General features: G+C 35.7%; 1 protein-coding gene across 4 annotated transcripts in view; it reads left to right on the forward strand.

Annotated features, from left to right (window-relative positions):
• Positions 1 to 23,435, forward strand: part of LOC121731909 (RNA-binding protein Musashi homolog Rbp6) — a 618,826-nt gene that overhangs the window by 225,694 nt on the left and 369,697 nt on the right. For all 4 annotated transcript variants that reach the window (XM_042121592.1, XM_042121594.1, XM_042121593.1 and 1 more), the window contains exon 3: positions 16,106 to 16,187. In XM_042121592.1, coding sequence (XP_041977526.1) covers positions 16,106 to 16,187 — 82 coding nt within the window. The remainder of the gene's footprint in view (positions 1 to 16,105; positions 16,188 to 23,435) is intronic.

Below are 23,435 nucleotides of genomic sequence, written 5' to 3' on the forward strand. Positions count from 1 at the left end.
TCGTAATTATTATGCAAGTCTTTTAGGCTAGATTTATTTTATGCGTCCACGCGACCGCAGCCGCCCCCCCTACAAGAGCGATCGGTCGCTAATGCTCACGAGTTTCATACCTAAACGTGGAGCGGAGAGAGTTGCGGGATTGAATACCTCCTGCATTCAATCCCAATTCCCAGTTCACTCGCTCGTTTTTTACCTCACCTTCAATATAGTGTTATATACTCATAGGATTTTTTTAATCCCCCCCCCCCCCCCCCAAGACCTATGCCCCCCCCCCCCCCCCCCTATATAGAATCCTGGCTACGCCCATGCCGCTGCACCGCGAGATAACAAGCAATAGTATGTAACAATTTATTTAAACAGCGGCGCGGTCACAGTGTCATTTATATACAACTAAATGACGCCCGCTCCGTTCGCGTTTCACCAAAATTCGATTATCGCGCGGTAACCGTACATTTTTCCGGGATAAAAAGTATTGTATGCCCTTTCCCGAGAATCTAAGTATCTCCATGCCAATTTCAGCAAAATCGGTTCAGCTATTTGGGCTTGAAGAGGTAACAGACAGACAGACACACTTTCGCATTTATAATATTAGTATGGGTTGCTTGTCTTGTAGTGTGGCCAAACCGCGCGTTCGTGCGGTCGCATATAAATGGTTACGTTATTTTTCCTTGAGAGTTGTATGAGTACATAGGTACTTCAAAATAGGCCACGAATCATGTTTCTATTTCGAAAGCAATTTATAATTCGTTACTTCCTACAGCTCATTCAGTTTTGCGATTGTGAAATGAATGGATGTTTCAAATTTAGCTACATACTGTGTGCCAGCTCATATCTCAGGCGGACAGCGCCGCTTGTTGACAGAGATCAAGACAATTACTCGGTATTACCTGATAATATATTACACGCACGGCCCCTTAATCATTGCATGACATTATATGAACAAGAGTGCGATTAGTAGCGCGTGTCGTTGATATGTTAAAAATAATCTGATTGAAGCTCGAATATATTAGTGTATAATAGAGATTTGGCTTCATTTTAGGGGCATTCTATGCCAAGGGGTACTTAATTAGATAATAACATACTGAAATATTATTAAAATCGGAGACATCGACTTTTTTCCTGCTCGCTTGGCGTGCCTGCATGGCGTGGAATGCCCCATTAGGAAATTATTGTGATGATGATTGTGATATTAAGGATTTCTCGTTAGGCAATGATTGTCACTATGATTGCGTTATGGAAGTATGATTATGACATAATTTTCCATAATATTTTATGGAAAATCAATGGCGACTATGGGAAAACACTGACAAACGACAGAAATCATGTTCGTTCATAATCGCTGAAAAACATGGCCATCTCCAGACCAGCTCTTTAACTCAATCTCATCTATCAAAAATCATCGCCTATATTTGTACGCGTTTCAATATATTTTTTAATTATACCTCTGCCGTACTTCACATAATACAAAAGGAAAGGCATATTTGCAAACAAAAAAATATATGATCAGACAGTACACTTTAGGTTTTAAAGTACCAAATTAATTAAAGCGAATGAAAATACTTTCGCATGGAACACACTGACAGATGTTGAAGAAACTTGCCGTCAGTTCAGCCGTGCTGGCGGTTAGAAGATTAGTTGACAATGTCAGAAGTAAACTTCCCCCAAAGTTCATCTCAACTTGCGACGGGCGCCCTTAAATTGAAACAGTATAACATCTGCACTAGCTATGATAATTATTCCTTTGATGATGCTTTGTTTGTGACGGTGGTTCAGTAAAATTATATAGATATTTTCGTTAAATGATAAAAGTAAAGGAGTTTTTTAAACGCGATAAAATACAATACAAATAATATAGTACAATCAGAGAAGTTGATTCCTAGGCTAGTCAAACCCAGCCGACAGAATATCACAATTAAGGGTCCATACAGACGGACCGCATTTCAACTGCAATCCAACCGCAAATTGCAGCAATACTAATAAAATACGACTGCAATAGAACTGCAAACCAAACGCGCAGTCGGATTGCAGTTCAGTTGCAGTTGGCGTGCAGTCGTGTGTACTGTTTGATTTGCAGTTCTATTGCAGTCGTGTCAACTGCATTCAAACTGCATTTGAACTGCAATTTGCGGTTGGATTGCAGTTGAAATGCGGTCCGTCTGTATAGACCCTTAGTGTCTAGACTCACTATGCCGAAATTCCGCGGCGGAAATTCCGCATGATTACGTCAGCAATGTTAAACGCATACAATATAACGCGACGGAATTTCGGCATGGTGTGTCATCGGTAATTTAAAATAGGTACATTGCAGGCGGAACTTCCGCCGCGGAAATTCGGCATAATGTATTAAGACACTTATAACATTAAATTGATAATAATATGATCCGACCAAATAACGTTGGTCTGTATAAGTACTGACTAGGAATCAATTTCCTCGATGGTACATTAAATACTTGTACAACTAGAGAAATATGTTCATTAGTTTAGACGACGGAGGGATCAATGTTATTTGGTCATATTCTATATGTCTATTTGTCAGTTAGACTTTACATAATATCTCGGTCGTATTTTGTAGGTCCGTAGCCTATGAATCAATTTATTTGATAGTACAATATTTTTGTGTCGATTATGCATCTAAAATGTTTAGGATATACTCGTTCCACCCCGCTCCGCAGAAACACGGAATAAGGTTTTTTTTAATTTATGTAATTTGGGGCCGTCTATGGGCTGTTTGCCCATATCCTTTTTTTGCTATCTTTGTATATATGTTTTTCACACGGAATAGGGTTGTTAAAACAGTAATGTATCGATCATCGTGCGTAATTTACGTATTTTTGAGGCTGTCTCTTGACCTCATAAAAACAGCGCAGTGCAGGGCTGAAATCGTGGGCGAGGGCCCTCGAGCGGATCTCCGCTCGCGCCTATCGAAAGTGGGAAAAACAAGCGATCCCACTCGAACCAAGCGGAGGACACTTCACACGTGCTGTGATTTTTTCAATGTTTCCCTCTGATATTTTATGATACATTCCGCGTTCGGTAATTGCGTAGCGAGAGATCTCTTTGATCTGGAACTTTACATTTCTTTATATTTTAAGGGCGAGTTGAGAGTTAGAAAATTAAGGGCCTAGAGACAAGTGTCAAGCGATTATCGTAAACGCCAACAAAATGTATAGGATTTGATATTAGTATTCGCTAGCGAAGCGATGACTTATGTCAAATCGCATGCATTTTGTTGGCGTTTACGATAATCGCTTGCCACTTGTCTAGTAGGGCAGGAAGCGTTTTGAAATCTCGTTTTCCTTACGATACGATAACCAATGATAGTTCAGTAGAGCTTATGCCAAACGTGGTCATAAAAATAACAATTTGAAAGTTAAAAATTGTGATGAGAACTCAAGTCACCTAAGTTTTGTGAAAGCACTATTGATTCTGAGATTTTCTTAACCGACTGCAAAAGGTGACCTTTCTCCGATTAGAAATATTTTGATTTCAGAGACAAAACACCACACAATTTACATTCAAAAATGACAATAGCGATTTTATCGAATATGATTGATCTAACCCTAGAAGCCTAAACATATTTTTCCAGCTATAAAGCCCAATCATACGTCACAACGACGTGTATATAGTAAAGTCACTCGATTTCACCTTTTTATTTTAGAATATGCAGAATTTTTAATTATTTATTTAAAGTATGTTATAATGAAATGAAAGAATGCAATTTTAAAAATATATAATTTTTATTAATAATACAATAGACAAAAGAACAAAAAAAATAACAAAAATTAGATCCACTCAGGTTTTTTTCTTATAATAATAAAAGTTCTGTAAAAATCAACTTTTTAAATGTTTCTCCTTAAAATTAAATCATCTCTTATCAATAATAAATAAGAAAATGTATGTAATTCAGTCTCTAAATATATTATTCACAAATTTTAATATTATGTTCTCCGCATACCGCTTTTTTGCATTTCAAGCACTGCGATTTGATCATCCGCCTTTTTTATAGAAGCAAAACCCACGATATCGTCGTTTTATTTTGTTCAGGCTCATCACATGATGTCTCTGGTGTTGTCTGTGGTACAAGTTATATTATAATTGTTAAATTTTGTTGCAAATTCTTCTGCAAAATAGGTGTCTCCAAATGTTTTGCCATCCATGGTTCCGTCAACTGTGTGCTCAATATCTTCATAAAGTCTTTACGACTAACTGGTTTTTCCTTTTGGTTAACTTTGTTATGACAATATAATTATAATATAGGAATTCACAAAAGCCATGTTTAAAATACCATAGAAGACCGCCATTGGCCACCTATAAGTTTTCCTATAAGAACTAAACCAATTCCGGAAAAGATGCAGGATTTTATGGGTTTTCTGGTCCATTTTCTAGACTTGTATTTTCCACGTAGTCCACAACTTCATCTTCTACGTCACTCATAACATCTTCATGAGTAACACAATCTTAATCTTCAGATTCTGTATCAAGTGCCAAAACAGTGCTTCATTTGCCAAAATAGCAGCAATTTCATCTTGATTGAGCTGCCGACTGGACGTCATGGTATGGTTGGATATAAAAAGTGAATATCGAATGGAAAACCACTCAAAACAAAATATAATTAAATAAAAATCAGAATAATAAATCATCAAAGCTATTACCAAAAGTTACAAAAAGCCCAAACATACGTCGAATCGACGTGCAACATGTGTGTAACAACAAAATGGCGACACTTACCGAAGCGGAACAACCGTCCCCTGTTTCGTCTTGGCGGCTACTAAGTTGGTTCGGGAGTTTGCGGCGATCCGATCTTGCGCGAGAAAGATAGAGCAGATTTTCGTCGGAGTATACGTCGAAACGACGTAGATTGGGCTTCTAGGGCTAACCTAGCTGTTGATACATCAGAATCCAGTATGGAGAGATTCACAGATTCGCCGCTACGTGTTTGGCAGCTCGCCAGCTCCAGTACACATTTACGGGCCGATTTTATACGCAAGACACAATTTTAAACTAGTCTATAAACGTTAAGAGTATCATTAAACTGTTGTATATCTTTGTTGTCTTTTATTTGGTTATCTAAAAAGTATTAGACGGTTCTAATGTGACATTACTGTGCACTGAAGGTTGAGTTTGCTTACATGTGGAGTCATGACCTAGCGTATTGGACGTTTAATATCTTACTAGCTATTTGACCGAGCTTTGCTCGGTATTCGGTAAAACATGAATAAAATGACATTATCTAAAAATGATTTCTAGCTAGATCGATTTATCGCCCCCGAAACCCACTATATACTAAATTTCACGAAAATCGTTGGAGCCGATTCCGAGATTCCAATTATATATATTATACAAGAATTGCTCGTTTAAAGATCTATACTAATACTAGATGTCCCGCGCGGCTTCGCCCGCGTAAATTAGAAATTTTACAGAATCCGTAGGTACATTTTCCCATAAAAAATATTTCCCCCGTTTTTCCCACATTTTCCTGAGTTTCTTCTGTCGTATTAGTCTTAGAGTAATAATATAATATAACCTTCTCGATAAATGATGAGTCTTACTCGATAAATGATCTATCTAACACTGAGATAAGTTTTTAAATCGGACCTGTAGTTTCTGAGATTGACGCGTTCAAGCAAACATACTCTTCAGGTTTATAATATTAGGTAGATATAGATTTTTTTTAATTATCGCTTGACAAACTCGAGTCTCGATCTAAAAGACTATGAAATGGTATAATATGGTAGTGATGATGATGATGATGATGTTGATGAAGAATGTAATTTGCATAGTAGCATATGCTTTCTGTTCTTAAAACAACGCTGAAACTCCCAAACTTGTATCTATAAATAATCAGGAATTCTCTCAGCACCTTCCGAACCACGGTATAACAGGTATATCTCGGTGCAAAATCTTACTTGTTGGTAGCATATGCTTAGAATACTTCTCACGAAACCGAAGTCACCATATGTTTCCCTATAAGTTTTGAGGAGTTCCCTCGATTACTTATGGATCCTTCATCAGATCACCACTTTTCTGAATATAAAACCAAATTGGGATGATACCCTATATACCAAAAGAAAAATTTTGAAAATCGGTTAACAAACGGCGGAGTAATCGTTGAATATAATAAAACGAACATAACACCTCCCCCATTTTGAAAGTCGGTTAAAATTGTAGCCTATGTGTTATTTATTTAATATTTTAATCAGCACATGAATTGAATAACAAATTTTTTTTCAAATTAATCGTAGCACCATCTGTCAGGACAAACTAAAATTGAAATAGAATAATATTGAATGCGATGATAGCGCCGTCCGCCGGATCTAATGTAAAACATTCCAAAATCAACAACTCCTTATAAATAAGAAATTAATTGAAAAAACATTTTCCAGTAGACCAAACTGTAAATCTAAACCATTCTCGAATCTCCACGAACACACACAAAAAATTTCATCAAAATTGGTCCAGTCGTTTAGGAGGAGTTCAGTCACATACACACGCACACAAGAAATATATATATTAAGATTATAATTGGGAAGAGTTTGTTTGTTTGTTTGAACGCGCTAATCTCAGGAACTACTGGTCCGATTTGAAAAATTATTTCAGTGTTAGATAGCCCATTTATCGAGGAAGGCTATAGGCTATATTTTATCACGCTAATACTTATAGGAGCGAAGAAATAGAGGAAAGTGTGGAAAAAATGGGCGGAAATTATTTGAAAGGGCTTATTTGAACGCGCTAATCTCAAGAACTACTGGTCCGATTTGAAAAATTCTTTCAGTGTTAGATAGCCTATTTATCGAGGAAGGCTATAGGCTTTATTTTATTGCGCTAAGACTAACAATAACGAAGAAATAGAGGAAAGTGTGGAAAAAACGGAAAAAATTATTTGAAATGGCTTATTTGAACGCACTAATCTCAGGAACTACTGGTCCGATTTGAAAAATTCTTTCACTGTTAGATAGCCCATTTATCGAGAAAGGCTGTAAGTTATATTTTATTACGCTAAAGCTAATGGGAGCGAAGAAATAGAGGAAAATGTGGAAAAATGGGGGAAATTATGTGAAAGGGCTTATTTGAACGCGCTAATCTCAGGAACTACTGGTCTGATTTGAAAAATTATTTTAGTGCTAGACAGCTCATTTATCGAGAAAGGCTAAAGGCTATATTTTATTGCGCTAAAACTAATAGAAACGAAGAAATAAAGGAAAATGTAGAAAAAAACAGGGCAAATTATTTGAAAGGGCTTATCTCACGAACTACTGGAGCAATTTTTCTGTTATTTGGCACAGATAAGAAGTAGACCACGTGAAGGATCATAGGCTATTTTTTGTGGACTAATTTGTCTGTGAAATATCTAATTTACGAGGGTGAAGCTGCGTGGAACGTTATTTTTCTCGTAGTCACGACATCACGCGTAAACGGCTGGACCCATTTTGCTGAAATTTGGTATAAAGATACTTTGAGTCCCGAACATAGGATACATTTTATCCCGGAAAAATGTACGGTTACTGCACAATAAACTTTTATGATTCTCGCCTAAACTATTTAATCTATTTTGATGTTTGGCATGGAGATTGTAGATACTAATTTGAATCTGGGACAAGGAATGTTTTTTGTCCCGGAAAAATGTGCGGTTCCCACACAATTATATATTTTTCTGATTTGCGCGTAAACGACTCAATCGATGTATGGGAACAACTATAAAGTCCACGCGGACGAAGTCGCGGGCGACAGCTAGTATAAGATATATAAAATTCTCGTGCTACAATGTTAGGCCGCTTACTCCTCCCAAACGGCTTTACTGATTTTTGACTGAGAATCGGTTACTGGGTACTTTTCTAGATTGATAAGTGCATTTGTTGAATAATAGTAAATTATTACACCTCGAGACTGCCGGCGACCATTGTGCGACGGAATAGCGATGGATGTTGCCATGGTGACATACTTATTTAGTCACTTCAATAAAATAATACGAGTGAAATACTTTTTAAGGCAAAGAAACGTTTGCAGGGGCAGCTAGTACTCGTATATATTTTGTTTAATATTCAAACCTTTGCTCCCTTTTATATTTTTTGCCAAAAGTTGCCCACAACTTTGTTTTGCTGAAGCTCGTGTATAGCGCTGAAAGCGTCATTTTTTTCTTGACATAAAACTATAATACGTTCTTTATCGTGATCAAATTAAATTTTATCAAAATTGGGTCAGTAAGACACACTGACATTTCTTACAAGATTATATATTCTTCTATATTTTATGGTTATGTTTGTAATGTATTAATGTTAGCAAGTTGTTGGTGAATAGTGGAGCGCAAAGATTGATCAATGCCATAATCAGTCAGTCACTCACAAAGATCATTAGACCGGGACAGATTCGCAGTAGCACGGTGAACTACACTCATTTGAATATTGATCCCGTCAATACCTCGCCCGTCTTTCAATCAGACTAGCGGTAATGAAGCAATCGATCAAAATGTTAACGAAAACAGTCCGCATCGCATATTTTATCTTTAACAATCCTTGCTCGGCCCGACCAATTAGTATAAAACCTTCAATGTTATAAATTTGGCCCTTAGCCTGACGCAAATTTTTAGCGGATGAATGTGCTCTATAAAACAGTTGCAATGACTTCGGCTGCATTTAATTGTCAAAAACTTTCCCCCTCCAATTAAGTTTTATTGCCGCGAAAGTGGGAGGACGTTTTTTTACAAGCCCGACGATATTTTAGAAAAAACCACCTCAATTTCCCGAAACTATCCAACAAAATATAAAAATAAGACGGCGAATGTATAAAAATTATTGTGTATAGCTTCATACGGCGAAAATGTCATAGAAAAATTTAAATTAAAAGAGAAGTGTTGAGTGTCGGATGGCTTGTGTAAAAAAAAAAAACTTTTGTTTATACGTACATTTTTCAATTACGAATTTCGAACATTTTTCCTGTATAACTTTTTAGCAAATATACGTTGGGTTAAAAAGTACATAAAACTCAAAAATATATTTTCAAATGAGGCTTTCGCTGTCCAATAGTGCAAATATTGAGGTTTTTTCGTTACTAGACAAAATAGCGCTAGCATTTCATGAACAACCATTGTTTATTTTTATGTGGAATGTATTTTTATATGCTTCTAGATTTTTTTCATGAAAATCAGTAATACCTACAGATTTTCATGAAAAAAATCTAGATGTCTGATATTAAATCTGATATTAAAAGAGTCTATAAGACTAAGGGCCTGTTTCACCGCTTTCTGATAAAGTGCCCAATAGGCTATTCACAACTTTTTTGGCAGATTCTCCATACTTGATCTGTCAAGTTAATTGGTGGATAGCCTTATCAGGAAGTGGTGAAACAGGCCCTAAGAGTCTATTTGATGGTCAGTTACTATTATATTTAATGTTGCACGCAACTTCGTGACGAAAGGTTCGTTAATTGCACGGGAACCGTAAATTTTTCAGGGACACAAACTATCCCAATATTATGTACTTTTCCTGTACTCAGAGTATCTCCATACAAATCATACGCCTCTGTGGTCTAGTGGTATAGTGCGCGGCTCTTGACTCGGAGGTCGTGGGTTCGATTCTTGCGTTGGAAACATGTTATTTTCAAGTTTGGTTAGGACAATGCAGGCTGATCACCTGATATTTTCACAAGTAAGAGGGGATCCTCTTACTTGTGAAAATAATATGCGTCGGATGGGCATGTAAAAAGTCGGTCCTGCGCCTGATCTCTCGCCGGTCGTGTCGGTCTTTCGTCCCACTGGGCTATGAGAGTAAATAAATAGAGAGTGCTCTTGTGTACTGTGCGCACACTTGGGCACTATAAAATTACTCCTGCGTAGCTGGCCTGGTTTCAATGAAACCGGCCACCGTCACCGAAACCGGTGTGGGAGCTATTATTATTTTATACAAATAATAATAGCTCCCTATTATTATTTTTATACAAATCAGTTTAATCCTGAAGAGACAGACAAATTTATAATAATGATGTATAAGTATGGATACGGATAACGAAGTGTCGATAATAATTACGTAGTTCACCCCCATATAAATCTCATAAAACACCCGAGTTACTTTGTTCAAATACGTCTATAAATTTTCGGTCAGACGATTTTGATTCGTTTTAATACCGACCACGACAAGTTGTTGCCTACTTTTGGTGAATTCCGCACAAAAGTTAGTAGATTAAAACTGCCAATTAGAGAGCATTTGAAGTCCCAGTTGTTTTAGAATTTCCGTAATTATTCTTCGATGAACAATTATGGGCAGAACGGGGATAAATATTCCAGTTTTAATATTATGTGAAAACTTTGTATTGAAACATTTTGGATTTATACACCTTATTTATGATCTTAATTGAGGTAAATTATTTTATTTGGTTAAATGTTGTGCATACATTATACAATGCATGCATGCATAATGTATGTATTATAATATCTTATATATAAAATTCTCGTGTCATAATGTTCGTTCCCGTACTCCTCCGAAACGGCTTGACCGATTCTCATGAAATTTTGTGAGCATATTGAGTAGGTCTGAGAATCGGCCAACATCTATTTTTCATACCCCTAAGTAATAAGGGTTGTTCACATTATTAAAAATTATTTATATGGCAAAACAGCGTTTGCCGGGTCAGCTAGTGTATGTAATATATATTATACATTATGCATAAAAAAGTGTATAAACAAGCAGTAGTAAGTACCTAATTAAGTACCTTATAGTGTGTGTCACTTAAAACTTGTGGGCTGTATTAGAAGTTAGATGTAAAATATAATATAAATAAAATTATTACATTTTTAGAAGAGTAGTTGTTGCATCCCTGGCCCCCTGATGGGTTGTGAAGTGAAGAGAAGAGAAGTTCCGGTGTTGCCACGGCTGGAAGATGTCTTGATACTTGCGTTTTGGCCCATAAAAAAAGTTATAGCCGTGTATGGTGATTCTAAATTGCGTAATCGCGTACATTTATGCTGAAACTAGATGACTCCTATAATTCCGCTGCGCCAAAATTTGTTTATCGCGCGGGAACCGTCAATTTTTCCGAGATGAAAAGTATCCTATGTCCTATACCGGGACTCAAAGTATCTCCATACCAAACAACAAAATCAGTTTAGCGGTTGGTCGTAAAGAAGTAACAGATAAACATACTTTCGCATTTATAATATTAACTAAGTATGGATATAGGTGATTGATCTTTAGTAAGCATACTATAAGAAAAACAATAGGCTATCGCGGTATCCATTTGCTTATCGCGCATGAAAATGAACTTACCGACTTTATTCCATGAATATTATACTTCACATTTATCCAATTGTATTTTCTTCATTCGAGTAATTGTAAGCATTGTAACGGTTGAAAAATGGCCGCTCGAAATAAATCTCGGGTATATTGCTGTGCAAAAATATTCGAAAGTATGAAATCACATGCGAAATTCCGTTGCAATCGGTTCAGGACCGGGAAGGTCCAATTTAATGGTGGTTGGGCATGACAAATGCTGCGTCGCCTCACTTCTTCACCGATATTATTGTATTTTATTAAAAACTAATTAAATTCATAATTGGTTCGTTTTAATGCGGTAAGACTGTTTTAATTTATATCACTGTTAACTTGTTGTCGCGTCAGTTGGTGTCGGTGATAGCGAGCACGCTGAGTTACATAATCAATAACTGCTTATAATTCATAAGCATGAGAGCATTAGTTGATGACTTTAGCTCTTTAAATCATTAGTGGTAATCATTGAATAGAAACATCTATAGTTTGTGCGTTCTAAGATGATATGGGTGACAGTTTTCATGTTCCTTGATACGGGTTTTTTTACAAGAAAACAAAAAAAAATCAAATTGTAATAAATTATATTCCATCTACAAAAATAAATCTTTCCTATAATTGTAAATGAATAAAAATGTAAAGATGCTAAATGCTAACTTATTAATAAAAATTATAAATATTAACTGTGAAATAGGAGTATAAAATTATTGTTACGAAAACATTTGAAAAATGTCATATGCATGAAACGGAACTTATGTCAATAGAGATTGACTCTGTTGAATCGAAATCAAATCGATAAAAAAGGGCGGCCATCTTATATCGCCGGCACCACTGAAATGTCAGTACGAAATCGATAATTTCGATTGCAATTCCTTTACGAAGTGATTCGATATTTTTAAACTATCGATTAATTTTTGTTAGGTAGTTTCCCTACTATTGTCAATTATAATGTGTCACTCATATCATCATAAAACGCACTTGAACTATAGTTACGTACTATTTAGTAATCATGTCATATTCTAAGAAAGACACAGGATTTCTCCTAACAAATTATTCGGTATCGTAAAGAAACAAACTCCAATACGATTCTTGAGAAGTGCCGACCGTTTTGCGGATTCAGGTACCTTCGGAGCTTCGGCTGAAAATACTACTCGCCAGGCAAATGCTAATTTTATGGTGGCTGAACAACTGTGCCGAATCTACTCTGTACGTCCTTTATAATTTAGCTGTGTAAGCGTAATGCCTACTTGCGTACAGAAAAACGGTTGTTTATCGGATTTAAAATGCTTGTTTTAATAAATGTTAAACGAAATATTGATCACATTATTCGATATCTTAAAAACATGCAGCATCTTTTATCTAACCATATTTTTTTTTTTCATATAAAATGTTCTAAACTAGTATTTTCAAAATGAAAATTTTAGTTGTTATTGCTTCAAGAAATGTAGAAAAAGCCTTAATATTCTTTAAATAAAATATGGATATCTAAGTAAATCCATATATTTTTAAGCTGTATGATTTTAAATTTGACTAAACCAAACATAAAATATTGATTTTATTTTATTTTTTACAACAAATATTGATGTAAACAATTTCAACAAAGCGTATCCTAATTTCGGTGTGTTCTGGCAGTAACAAATGACATCCTTATTGCTGATTAATGGCGAAGTGAGCATGCAATCGTTACTTTTCATTACAGCCCGAAGTGCGGTAGCCGGTCAGATTAGAAAAGTTCAGTCCGAAACAAGACCGAGAATCGACTTTAAAAGCATAGTGTACATTCGGTTTTAGAAGCGCTTTACCGAATTGGAGGCAAGTTTAAATTGGAATGTATCCCGCAATAAGCCTCCTCTGATTGGGCTGTTAGTTCTTAATTAGTATTAATCGAAAATCCACAGTCCACACGGACAACACGGGAAGTTAATGCATTGTAATATCAGTTTACCCAATTTAAAACGTAATTCAAACGGTCTGGATAACGTTGGATGTACGGGATTGTTTATTGAATAAGCTCGCCCCGATTTGTTTTATTTACTGCGCGATGTACCGTTGGGGAAATTAATTCATAGGCTGATGACGGTCCTACGTAATGTGGTCGGGTTATGTGTATGTTGCCCGCCATTCTACTTCCACGACTCCAAGTAGATATTAGTTAGTCACGCCGCAACCCACACATTTTTGTTGATAAAAACCTTGAATCTTTTCTCTTTTCCCACGATTTTGCAGCTAAGTTCTTTTACATATTAACTTACCTTATACGTAATGAAGCAGCTTATTAAATGTATTACATAGGGTTAAAATTTAAATGGAAACTTCGTAGATTACGTAGCCCCTTAAAGTCTGTGTCCAGAGCAGGTAAACTTCCTCCTCACTCTTTAGTCTTAACCCGGAGAACTCTTCGAAACTGATACTTGATACGAGTAAAATCTAGGAGGATCTAGTAGTTATATAATTTAATAAACAACAAAGTTATCCATTTAAAATATTAAAAAAAATGTTTGGTTGATATAATATAACCAGGACCTTCGTGAATTGTTCGGGTTATATCGAGCTAATCTATCGCCTAGCGATAGATCAGCGCCAACATTGACTTGATTAAATTTATCTGATAGTACCGTACATAATATCAAATGTTACAATCATGAAATATCAAAGATGAACCTAAGTTATAATAATAATTATATTATGCTTCTTGAGTTCAAATGTGATTTTTCGCATGATTTTTGGGTCAACTAATACAAGTAAAACACCCAGAAAACCCTTCCTTTGTCACCTAAAAATAGTTTACAAAGATTATTTATGCTCATAAATCCCACACAAAAAACACTTTTTATGCGAAACTTGTATTACGGAGTTTTAATACTGGATTTCTACACAGAGGTAATTTTTTTCTCTCGGCAAAGCGGTAGGTTCTATTGGTTCAGCTAATACAAAACAGGGCGCTGTTGGATATAGCTTTAACACGTTTGGGAGCCTCCGGCCATGACACTTTTTGAAACTTTTTTTTCAACTTTTATTTTACTCGCATTTTACTTTTGTTTTATTTTTGTTTCACTTTGCTGTAACGTATCATCATCATGAAAGAATGTTATAAAACATAAAATTCTATGTTTAAAATATTTGTTTGTATATAATATTATAATATTTGTTTGTATATAATATTGCAATGAAATAAAATTAAATATTAGTTCTTCTAATTAATTGTAAGTTTGTTTACTATATTAATTATTACATAAAATATTATAGTAAGTTAAGCATTTCTTATGACACACTTCTAGAAACTTATTTTTAATGAAAGGACAGTTGCATACGCCTGTAATTAGCTATTGTGTTAGTTTAAAACAAAAATGTATTAGTTTTTAAGTTATTAATGTTGTCACAATATGTTGTTGGTGTATCTTTAAATAAATAAATAAATAAATAAATATAGCAGATTAATGTAGGTAAGGTACATATTATTATTTTCAAATGCCTTCAGAACGTCCCTTACGTCTTGCCTTCCTTACAACATAAACACAGACCACACAACCTACATTTAAACCCTAAATCAATAATAGTATTAAGTATATCCACAGCCGTACTTCAAATTATAGGAGGTTATATTTTGAAGTCGGTTAAAAAAGTTTACTCATGTAACCAAAACTCGATGAAAATGAGTGGTTTATGATATTAAACATAACTACTTTATTTTAATCAAAATAATGCATCAACCACTGACCGGAAATTATGTAAAATAAGCCTAAAAACGCCGCGGTAAATCAGCATATTCATTTTAAAGGGAACTCTCCCCATCCATCCATTAGTAGACCGCAAATCTGTACCTGATGCTCCTTGCATGAGCCGAGACGTTATATTAAATATTGAAATAATGCGGTGAGAAATTGTGAAAAATGCTCTTCTATTTACCAGTTTGTGAAGCATTGAAACCACATACACATGCCATTATTGGTAGACATTAAAATATTGTAAACTTAAGATTAATTATTTAGTGAAACTTAAGTATTCGAACGCCTACAATTTTCGAATATCATTCTACACATTGTTTATTTTTATCTTTAGTCATTTTTCTATTCGTGTTCCAAAGAATATATTAATATAATCACACATTTTATCGTATTCCTTTTTGTTCTCACAAGCAAGTTACAATATTTTTGTCATCTCTAGTTGCCCAACCATAGTAGTACCAAACTGTATCATAAGTTATAACATAATAATTTATATAGTATATGTGTGTAAAGTAGTGTGTCAGTATGCGTAAAAAATCTGTGTACTTGAGAATTTGAGACATATTGCAGACATGGGTAATTTGATCGGACTATGTCAAGCATGAAGAAAACGAATTACATAATAATATTATTTACTTGGTAAAATCTAACCAAATATGATAATCCGCCATATTCCGACGACATTGAAAAATACTTTTAAATAATTTTTGTAGCAATGATAAGGAGAAAATATTTCATACTGTAGATATAATGAGTTTGCGAGTCATTTGTGGCTCTTATCATTTTTATGTACGTTTTATGTATCAAAAAGATTTACGTCACATTTCGCATTCACATAAAATATACTTACCAGATTTGAAGAGAAGACATGGTAAGCGATTACCGTCGCCCACAGGAACCAGCAAGAGATCCAAATCCAGTGCTTGGAAATTTATTGTTATTCTATTGTTATCGCGGTCGCATGCGACCGCTTGGGGCTTTAAAGGTTTAGGGTCAATTCAGACCACAACGCGACGCGTGGGTACAAATTTAGAATTGCATCTACGTGTCGCGTTGCGGTCTGAATTGGCCCTTATTCGTTTGTCTCGTAACAAAATTTAAATCTTTTTTTTTTCTTTTTTTTTTCAGAAAGCCTTCGAGATTATTTTAACAAATTCGGCGAAATCACGGAAGTTATGGTTATGAAAGACCCAACGACGAGGCGGTCGAGGTATGTCCTTTTATTGTTATAATATCAATAAGAAAATTAATAATTTATAAAAAAAATAAGTATTTTTGTGGGCTGATTCACAATTCCCTTCGACTCGTATTCGGAAAGCCGTGTTGTTATTGGTCAACGTTACCCGCGGCGAGCGTTCATTGGCTGTTTTGCAGGGAATTTATCGGAATTGAGACGGATTTTATATTGTGAATCAGGCCTCTGGTACGAGATTACTTTCAAAAACGATCCAGAAATGAATGCGGTTAACAGTATTGTTTTTTTATTCTATATATTAATTGTACCTTTTTGCATTCTTTTTGGGGTATCAAATTATTTTACTCAACCATTTCATCGTAAACGCAGGCCACTAGAGGCCTGCGTTTACGATGAAATGGTTGAGTTGAGCGAGCACTACCAAAAACGATTTCCTAGAAATATAATATGAGTTAACAGTATTGGTTTTATTTATTCTGTATATTTATTGTACCTTTTTGCATTTTTTCTGGGATTGTAGAAATTAATTTCAAACATTCTATAGTTGCCGCATTAAAAAAATACTCTGGAAACGACAAAAAAAACAGAATTAAAGTAACAACATTTTACCAAAAAACTTATACGTATTGTAAAAAGGATATTATTAATGGCAGTGAAACATACAAATCCAGTTCAAAGGCCTGCAAATAAAATTAAAGTTACCTTTGTGCTAAAATTATTTGGGTATTTGGTAGATTTATTCCTGCATAATTGCTTCAACATTTGCGGTTACCTTTAAATTTAAGCAGTTGTTTCAAATTTAGAAACATAACAATAGAAGACCGAAATTATTTCAACTGAATCAAGCATTCGGTTGGGCTGAATGAGAATTCGTTATCCACTTTACAGGTTGCTCAACCAAATTCCTTTAATGGCTCTCGCTTTGAACATTGTCCGAATGTTCGAGCCATACTGTTTCAGTTTATTGTCATACTAATATTCATAGATCTACTCTGATCCTCGCGGCATCGATGTACAATTGTTTAAGCATCCTGTGCAAGTATTTTCCAGATTTAAAATATGTTTTTAAAAGTTTAAAATAAATGGACCTTTATTATCATTTTTCCAAAGTAATATTTTAGGTATTAACTATTAAGTAATTAAAATTATAATATTATTAAAACAATTCGAAGTAAGTAAACTTAATATTATTCACTGTCAAGCAGTAAGAGCTCTAAAATACGGTGAATTCTTTTGGAAACGCGACGGCTTTAAATACAGTTTATACGATATCGTTATAATGTTACCAAACCTTTTTGGTCACAGGTTCAGAACTCATTTTAACCGTAGTTTCTCTCTACCTTTGTAAACCTGGATTTCATTTGAACACAGCATTTACTATCTGGTAATCAAGGCACACAAACAGTCCCGAGACAAGAAATAAGTTGTCAAAGTGTCGAGTGAAGTTGGTCCGTTAGCGTCTCCTAGGTAAATCGAGGAACTCAATATAGACTGAAATAATATCGTCGATATTGGACGGCTCAGCTGCTCTGGATCTAGCCGGCCACATTACGTGGCCGAATGTAACGTCGTCTTTTGTTTATGCTTCAACTATTATTTTACTATTAGCCTGTGATTAAACTGAACCTGTGTGTTCGAAATTCAAAATATGAATAATATTGTTTCTGTAATATTTTGAAAGTATGCTTGAAATTTTTAGTAATATTGCTCGTCGCTCTGTTTACATAATATCCCATGGAAATACGTGTAGGGTTTAAGGCGCTTTGCAGACGACGTGGCGGGGCGGGCCGGTCAATTTCGCTGCGTACTCCCGTCGATGTCTGCGGCTGCCCGCGCCGCGTACAGAAAGCACACGCCTTTTGCGTTACTGCATATAAACTGTTTTGTGTGATCCACGGTGGGATCCGCGGACATGAGCCACCAGTGCCCGCCGGGCACCTGCGGCGCGGTCTTTTTGCCCGCCGTGTGCGTTGGTAATATAGGATTCCCTTTGTGCTATCGTTCGCGGCGAAATTGACCCGCCCCGCCCCGTCGTCTGCAAAGCGCCTAAATGTCAATCCAGAGTAATCTAGAAGCTAAAATTTAACGAACGAATAAGAAATTTGTTTAGTACTTTTTGCGTTAGGAAGTGATAAACTCACACTTTCATCTTTACAATATATTTGGTGAATTGTGACACTAGTTTATTATTATTAAAATAAAATTATTTTGGTGAATTAACTACTTACTCATCCAACAACAAGCAACGTTATTACATCAGTCCTAAATACCTACCTGAGTTTTCGCATAACGCCTCTAACAATAGCAGGTACCTTACAAGACATACGTTTCCACTCGATTGATCAAACACTTCCATCCGTAAGGTTACCGAAATTACAAAGTTTCCCGAACTTATCCCGGATCATAATTTATGTAAGTGCGGACAATGATATTTTTCTGTTACTGCGAAATATTTTTTCTGAAACAATAAAGGTTGCTTCGTTCGGTGTTAAATCTTTCAGGGCGATGTTGGGAAAGTTTTTTAGGTCGACACCTTATCGTGACAGTAAATCAGGTGGACATAAGAGACGCGGACCCTGAAAGAGATAAAAGTAGAAGTTACCGTAAACAAAGATATTAGGGGCTGCTTATTTATTATGACATCCGTGATATTGGCTTCGGTTATCTACCTGGATTTGTGCAAGTTTTTGCTGGTGTTAGTTATAATACCACTAACTATCGCAAGCAAAAACTTTTTCACTAAAATATTTATCACATATTTCTTACACTCAATTTGAGATTGTGGGTGTAGCATGTCCACATCGAGAATAAAAAAATGACAAATAATGCAGTACTAATTGGACCAAGAGCCCGCAAGGGCCATACCTTTCTTCGTTTCGTAAAGCTGAAAGTTTACCTGTTTGTGACCTTCACAGAGGCAAGAACGACCAGCAACTATGGAGTTTCGGTCGCGGTTACTTTAGGAGGTAGACCTTCAGTCTACCTTACCTTCGAGAAGGAGTGAAGCTCAATTTCATAGCTTATATTCTTCGCAGTACGTGGAGGAATCTCGTCTTCCAGTGCCGTACATTTTTGACAATTGCTTCGCACCCTTAAACTTTCTTAAAGTATTAGACTTTGAGGGTATCTAGCAGTGGGAAGCAACTGTCAAAAATGTCCGGTACTGGAAAAAGAGTTTCCTCCACTTACCGCGAAGAATATGAGCTATGAAATTGAGCTTTACTCTTTCTCGCCTCCTAAAGTAACCGCGACCAAACTCCATAATTTCTGGTCGTTCTTACCTCTGTAAAGGTCACAAACGGGTAAACTTTCAGCTTTACGAAACAAAGGAAGGTCTGGCATTCGCGGGCATACTCCAAAAAAAATTCCGTCAAATCACCTTTAAGCGCCAAAAAGTTATTTGATGCTTATATACCTTGCTAGAATTTCAAGAATATAAAACAAAATATTATGTTTTGTTAAAAAATAAACTTTAGCAGGTTATCAATCGCATGATCGGCTCTACACCACCCACCGGATCATCTATTAATTAAATTATAATAAGAAAGTTTGTCGAGCGGCGGGATCCACGCACGCGAGGCGCCAAACTTTGAGCCCCTCGATTTACTTTTGTGCTTTTCCAAACTACAACTTATGAGAAAGTAAATCAATATCCAAAGTCAATGAATCAAGAGTAATATATTCGGGTACATAATAAATGTGCGCTACCTGAAGGCAATATCTGAAAAATTTGCCTTCTCGATATCGCTTACAACGGAGTTCCTTTCTCCCCAAAATTTAATGCGTCGCCCGCATTTTTATAAAGAGAAGTAAAATAATTCGCGGCCTGTACTTTATTTCTTGTTTTAACGGCCGACCGTCGACGGGCCTGCCGAAGGTTTACCTTTGAATGTAGTTTTAATAAATTTTCCTCGTGGTTCCGAGGCGAATTAGTTTGATTTTGATCGCTTTACCGAAAATTACTTTCCTAATTAATTTAAACGTGGTTTCATCATTTCCTCTGGAAATTTGTGCAAAAACACTGTAACGCCCGATTTCATAGGCGTTAAGTATTTAGACGTGACTCGGTGTAAATTATTTTGCCGTAAAAACAAACCCTTTATCATAATTTTATGGACCGAGTTTGTGAACTTAAGACACCCGATTCCTGTTTGAATATTGTAAATGTTTTTAATAATGATATTTAAATTTCATTTACATTATTTATTCGGCTAAGTGTTTTGGAATCTTTATTAATTTGCCATGAGCGCTGCGTTCTCATTCAATGAAAGTCCTGATTAAAAAACAAACACATTATTTGTATACGTCGTTTTATGTGTTAATAGGCTTTGCTACCGTTACAGTACAAACTGTGCGTTTTCACGAATAATAGTGCGACAATCTGTAAAAATCAATAAACAATAAAAAAATGGAAACTCCATTATCAATCAGCATAAAACAACCCGTTCAATGCATCAGGAATCAATAGAACCCTAAAAAGCATATTCTACGAAATTACTTGCGGAGTTTATATGATATTAATGTAACTTCGCCTCCTGATATACGCCCGCTTGAATGCGAGTTTATATCATCGCGGCGGCTTACGGCGGCTTACCGAGCGCGTCTCCATTCACGCTCATTTCATTCGTTTCGCTTTCCACTAAAAATCTAAAATCAATAAAGGATCACGGTATAAATGCAAAGATTACCAGCTTTTACGTAGCATGAAAAATGTACGCGCCATTACATGAGGCCGAAATAAAAACGCGAATCACTATGACTCTAAGTAGGACCATAAAAGGAGGATCCTTCTCGGAATCGCTTCGGCAAACACCTACAGAAGCGGAGTGGTGTTAAATAAGAGGGATTCGGCCCCCCACCCCGACGACGTCGCGTCTTAATAGATGGGCGACGTACAGTCTAATTCACACTCAAGAGTACCCAACGGGTTAAATGGATCGGGTTTTAAATATGCTTTGAATTTTCTTTTCATATTTTTGTCGATTCAACTGCGAGTGTCTATTGAATTTTGGTATTGATCCTTATTTTTAATGAGGTACTTCTATTTTAATTACAAAATGGGTATTTTTGAAGCTGTATATTCTGGAATATAATTGACTGAAAATATAAAAATGTTATAGACTTTTTCCAGTGGAAAACCTTTTTTGAAATAACTATAATATTTCGTATCTATTCTATTTATATTCTACCATCCACTTAATAAGACCAACTTAACAAAAGTTATTGTACATAACTCGAGTATTTTGAATGAAAATTAAACTCAAACATCAATCCAAACACGTGATAGGATATTATAACGTTCTGTAAAACGTATGCCTCTTACATAACGAATTAACTCAATTACTAAATAATATGGTGGGACAAAAATGCAAAATCGATAGGATCGAAAAAGAAATTATGTTGCTTAATGCTTGTTAAATTTTGAATCGAATATGATGCTACCAAAAAAGCAAAAACAAGAAAGACGGTATTTTTAATTTTTCTCTTATTTCAAGACTACGATTCTTGGACCAAGCCCTATAAGGAGTCCGGAAAAAAGATGCTACGTAACAGATAATAATGTATGTCGATTACGATTTTCAATAGCGAAACTACCTAAAGAAATAAATTGGTTATTAATGCATTCGATAAAAGTTATGAAATTTTGTAGGAGCTCGACGGTAGTTCGATAATCGGCCGGGAGTGTGCGATGCATAATCAAGTAGTCACGCGGGGGGCGGGGGTAGTCGTAAAACTATTATGGCTACGTTCTCTAGAGCACTACACCGGCTTCATTAATCGGGCAACGTATGAAGCTATCCAGTATCCGCTATTATGAGACGCGTCGCTGCGTAATAGGCTCTATGTTTATACCTTTAAAGTTGTATTTTCAGTGAGGCGTGCGCAATAATGAGATGCTGAAAAATTTTTGCTGTGACACTCTTAAATTACCTTCCAAAATGCAAATGTAATGACATAAATTGGATACAAAGCCTGCTGTTACTGGTCATATCGATCGGGAAATTATTCCAAAACTACCGGACCGATTTTGGCGAAGGGCACAGGCGTTAGGAAAGAAAATAGGCTATTTTTTCACGGAAAAAAATACGCTTCACGTGAAATTCTGCGGGAGAGCGGGAAATATATATCATTACATAAATATTATGAAAAGCCTTATTTGACGCCGCTTTTCTGGAAAATCAAGTAGCTAGTTAGTGACGTAATCGATACCCATACAATTTAATGTTCATCGAAAATTCTCATTGATACTGTATTGGCTTATAAAATTACATTGAAATATTTGCTCTTTGAATTCAGGGATCAAGTATACGATAGATTTTAATTGGCTCGGTAAGAGATTGCAAATGTGTTGTGGTGTCTTTGATACTATTTTCGTTATTATAATTCTTATAAAATAGTAGCTATCCCGGCAAACGTTTTTTCGCCATATAAAGTATTTCGCCAATAATATTATTTTATTCAAGTGACTTACCGCCGTACTCAGAGACATTTAATTACGATTAACCTTGAATTTAATGAAGAGTTTGACAGATAATGTATGGGGGTTATGTCAAAAATTTGAATTAATTACAATTAAGTAAGCAGTAGCAGGAGATCGGTCATCTTGGCGTTCATTGAGAGAGGCCTATGTCCAGCAGTGGACGACTATAGGCTGATATGATGATGATGATGATGAAGTAAATAATGTTCCACTCTGAGTGCGGCAGTAAATAAGCATGGCACCATGGCAATGTCCATCGCTATCCCGTCGCAAAAACAACGGTCACCGTCAGTCTCGAGTTGTAATAATTTTCTATAATTTATACAACAAATACACTTATGGTCCGGGATCCCTAGAACAATTTTTTTTATTACAATCAACCAATTTTTTTGTGAGCGGCTTCATTTTAATAAGACGAACAACCATTTTGTTTCCGAAAAATCTCGAAAGTTGTAGGTGGGATAGTGATAGAAGGGATTTCATAATTTGATTTGTTGGTCCTGTATTATGGATTGTTCTATTTGTAGGACAATATTACTCTTAAATTATAATATAACCATTAACCTATCAATATAGAAATCTGCTGGTTAGGGTTCCGTTTTAGGGTTCTATAATCAACAAAACTTGGTTGACTACGGAACACTAAAACGGAACCCTAACTAGCAAAAAAAAAATTTTTTTTCTAGGGAACCCGGACTATAAAAAGTAGCCAGTAGCCGATTCTCAGACCTACTGAATTTGCATATAAAATTTGGTAAAAATCAGTAAAGCCGTTTCGGAGG

The sequence above is a fragment of the Aricia agestis genome, chromosome 11 (assembly GCF_905147365.1).
Source record: "Aricia agestis chromosome 11, ilAriAges1.1, whole genome shotgun sequence".
Classification (NCBI taxonomy): Eukaryota; Metazoa; Arthropoda; class Insecta; order Lepidoptera; family Lycaenidae; genus Aricia; species Aricia agestis.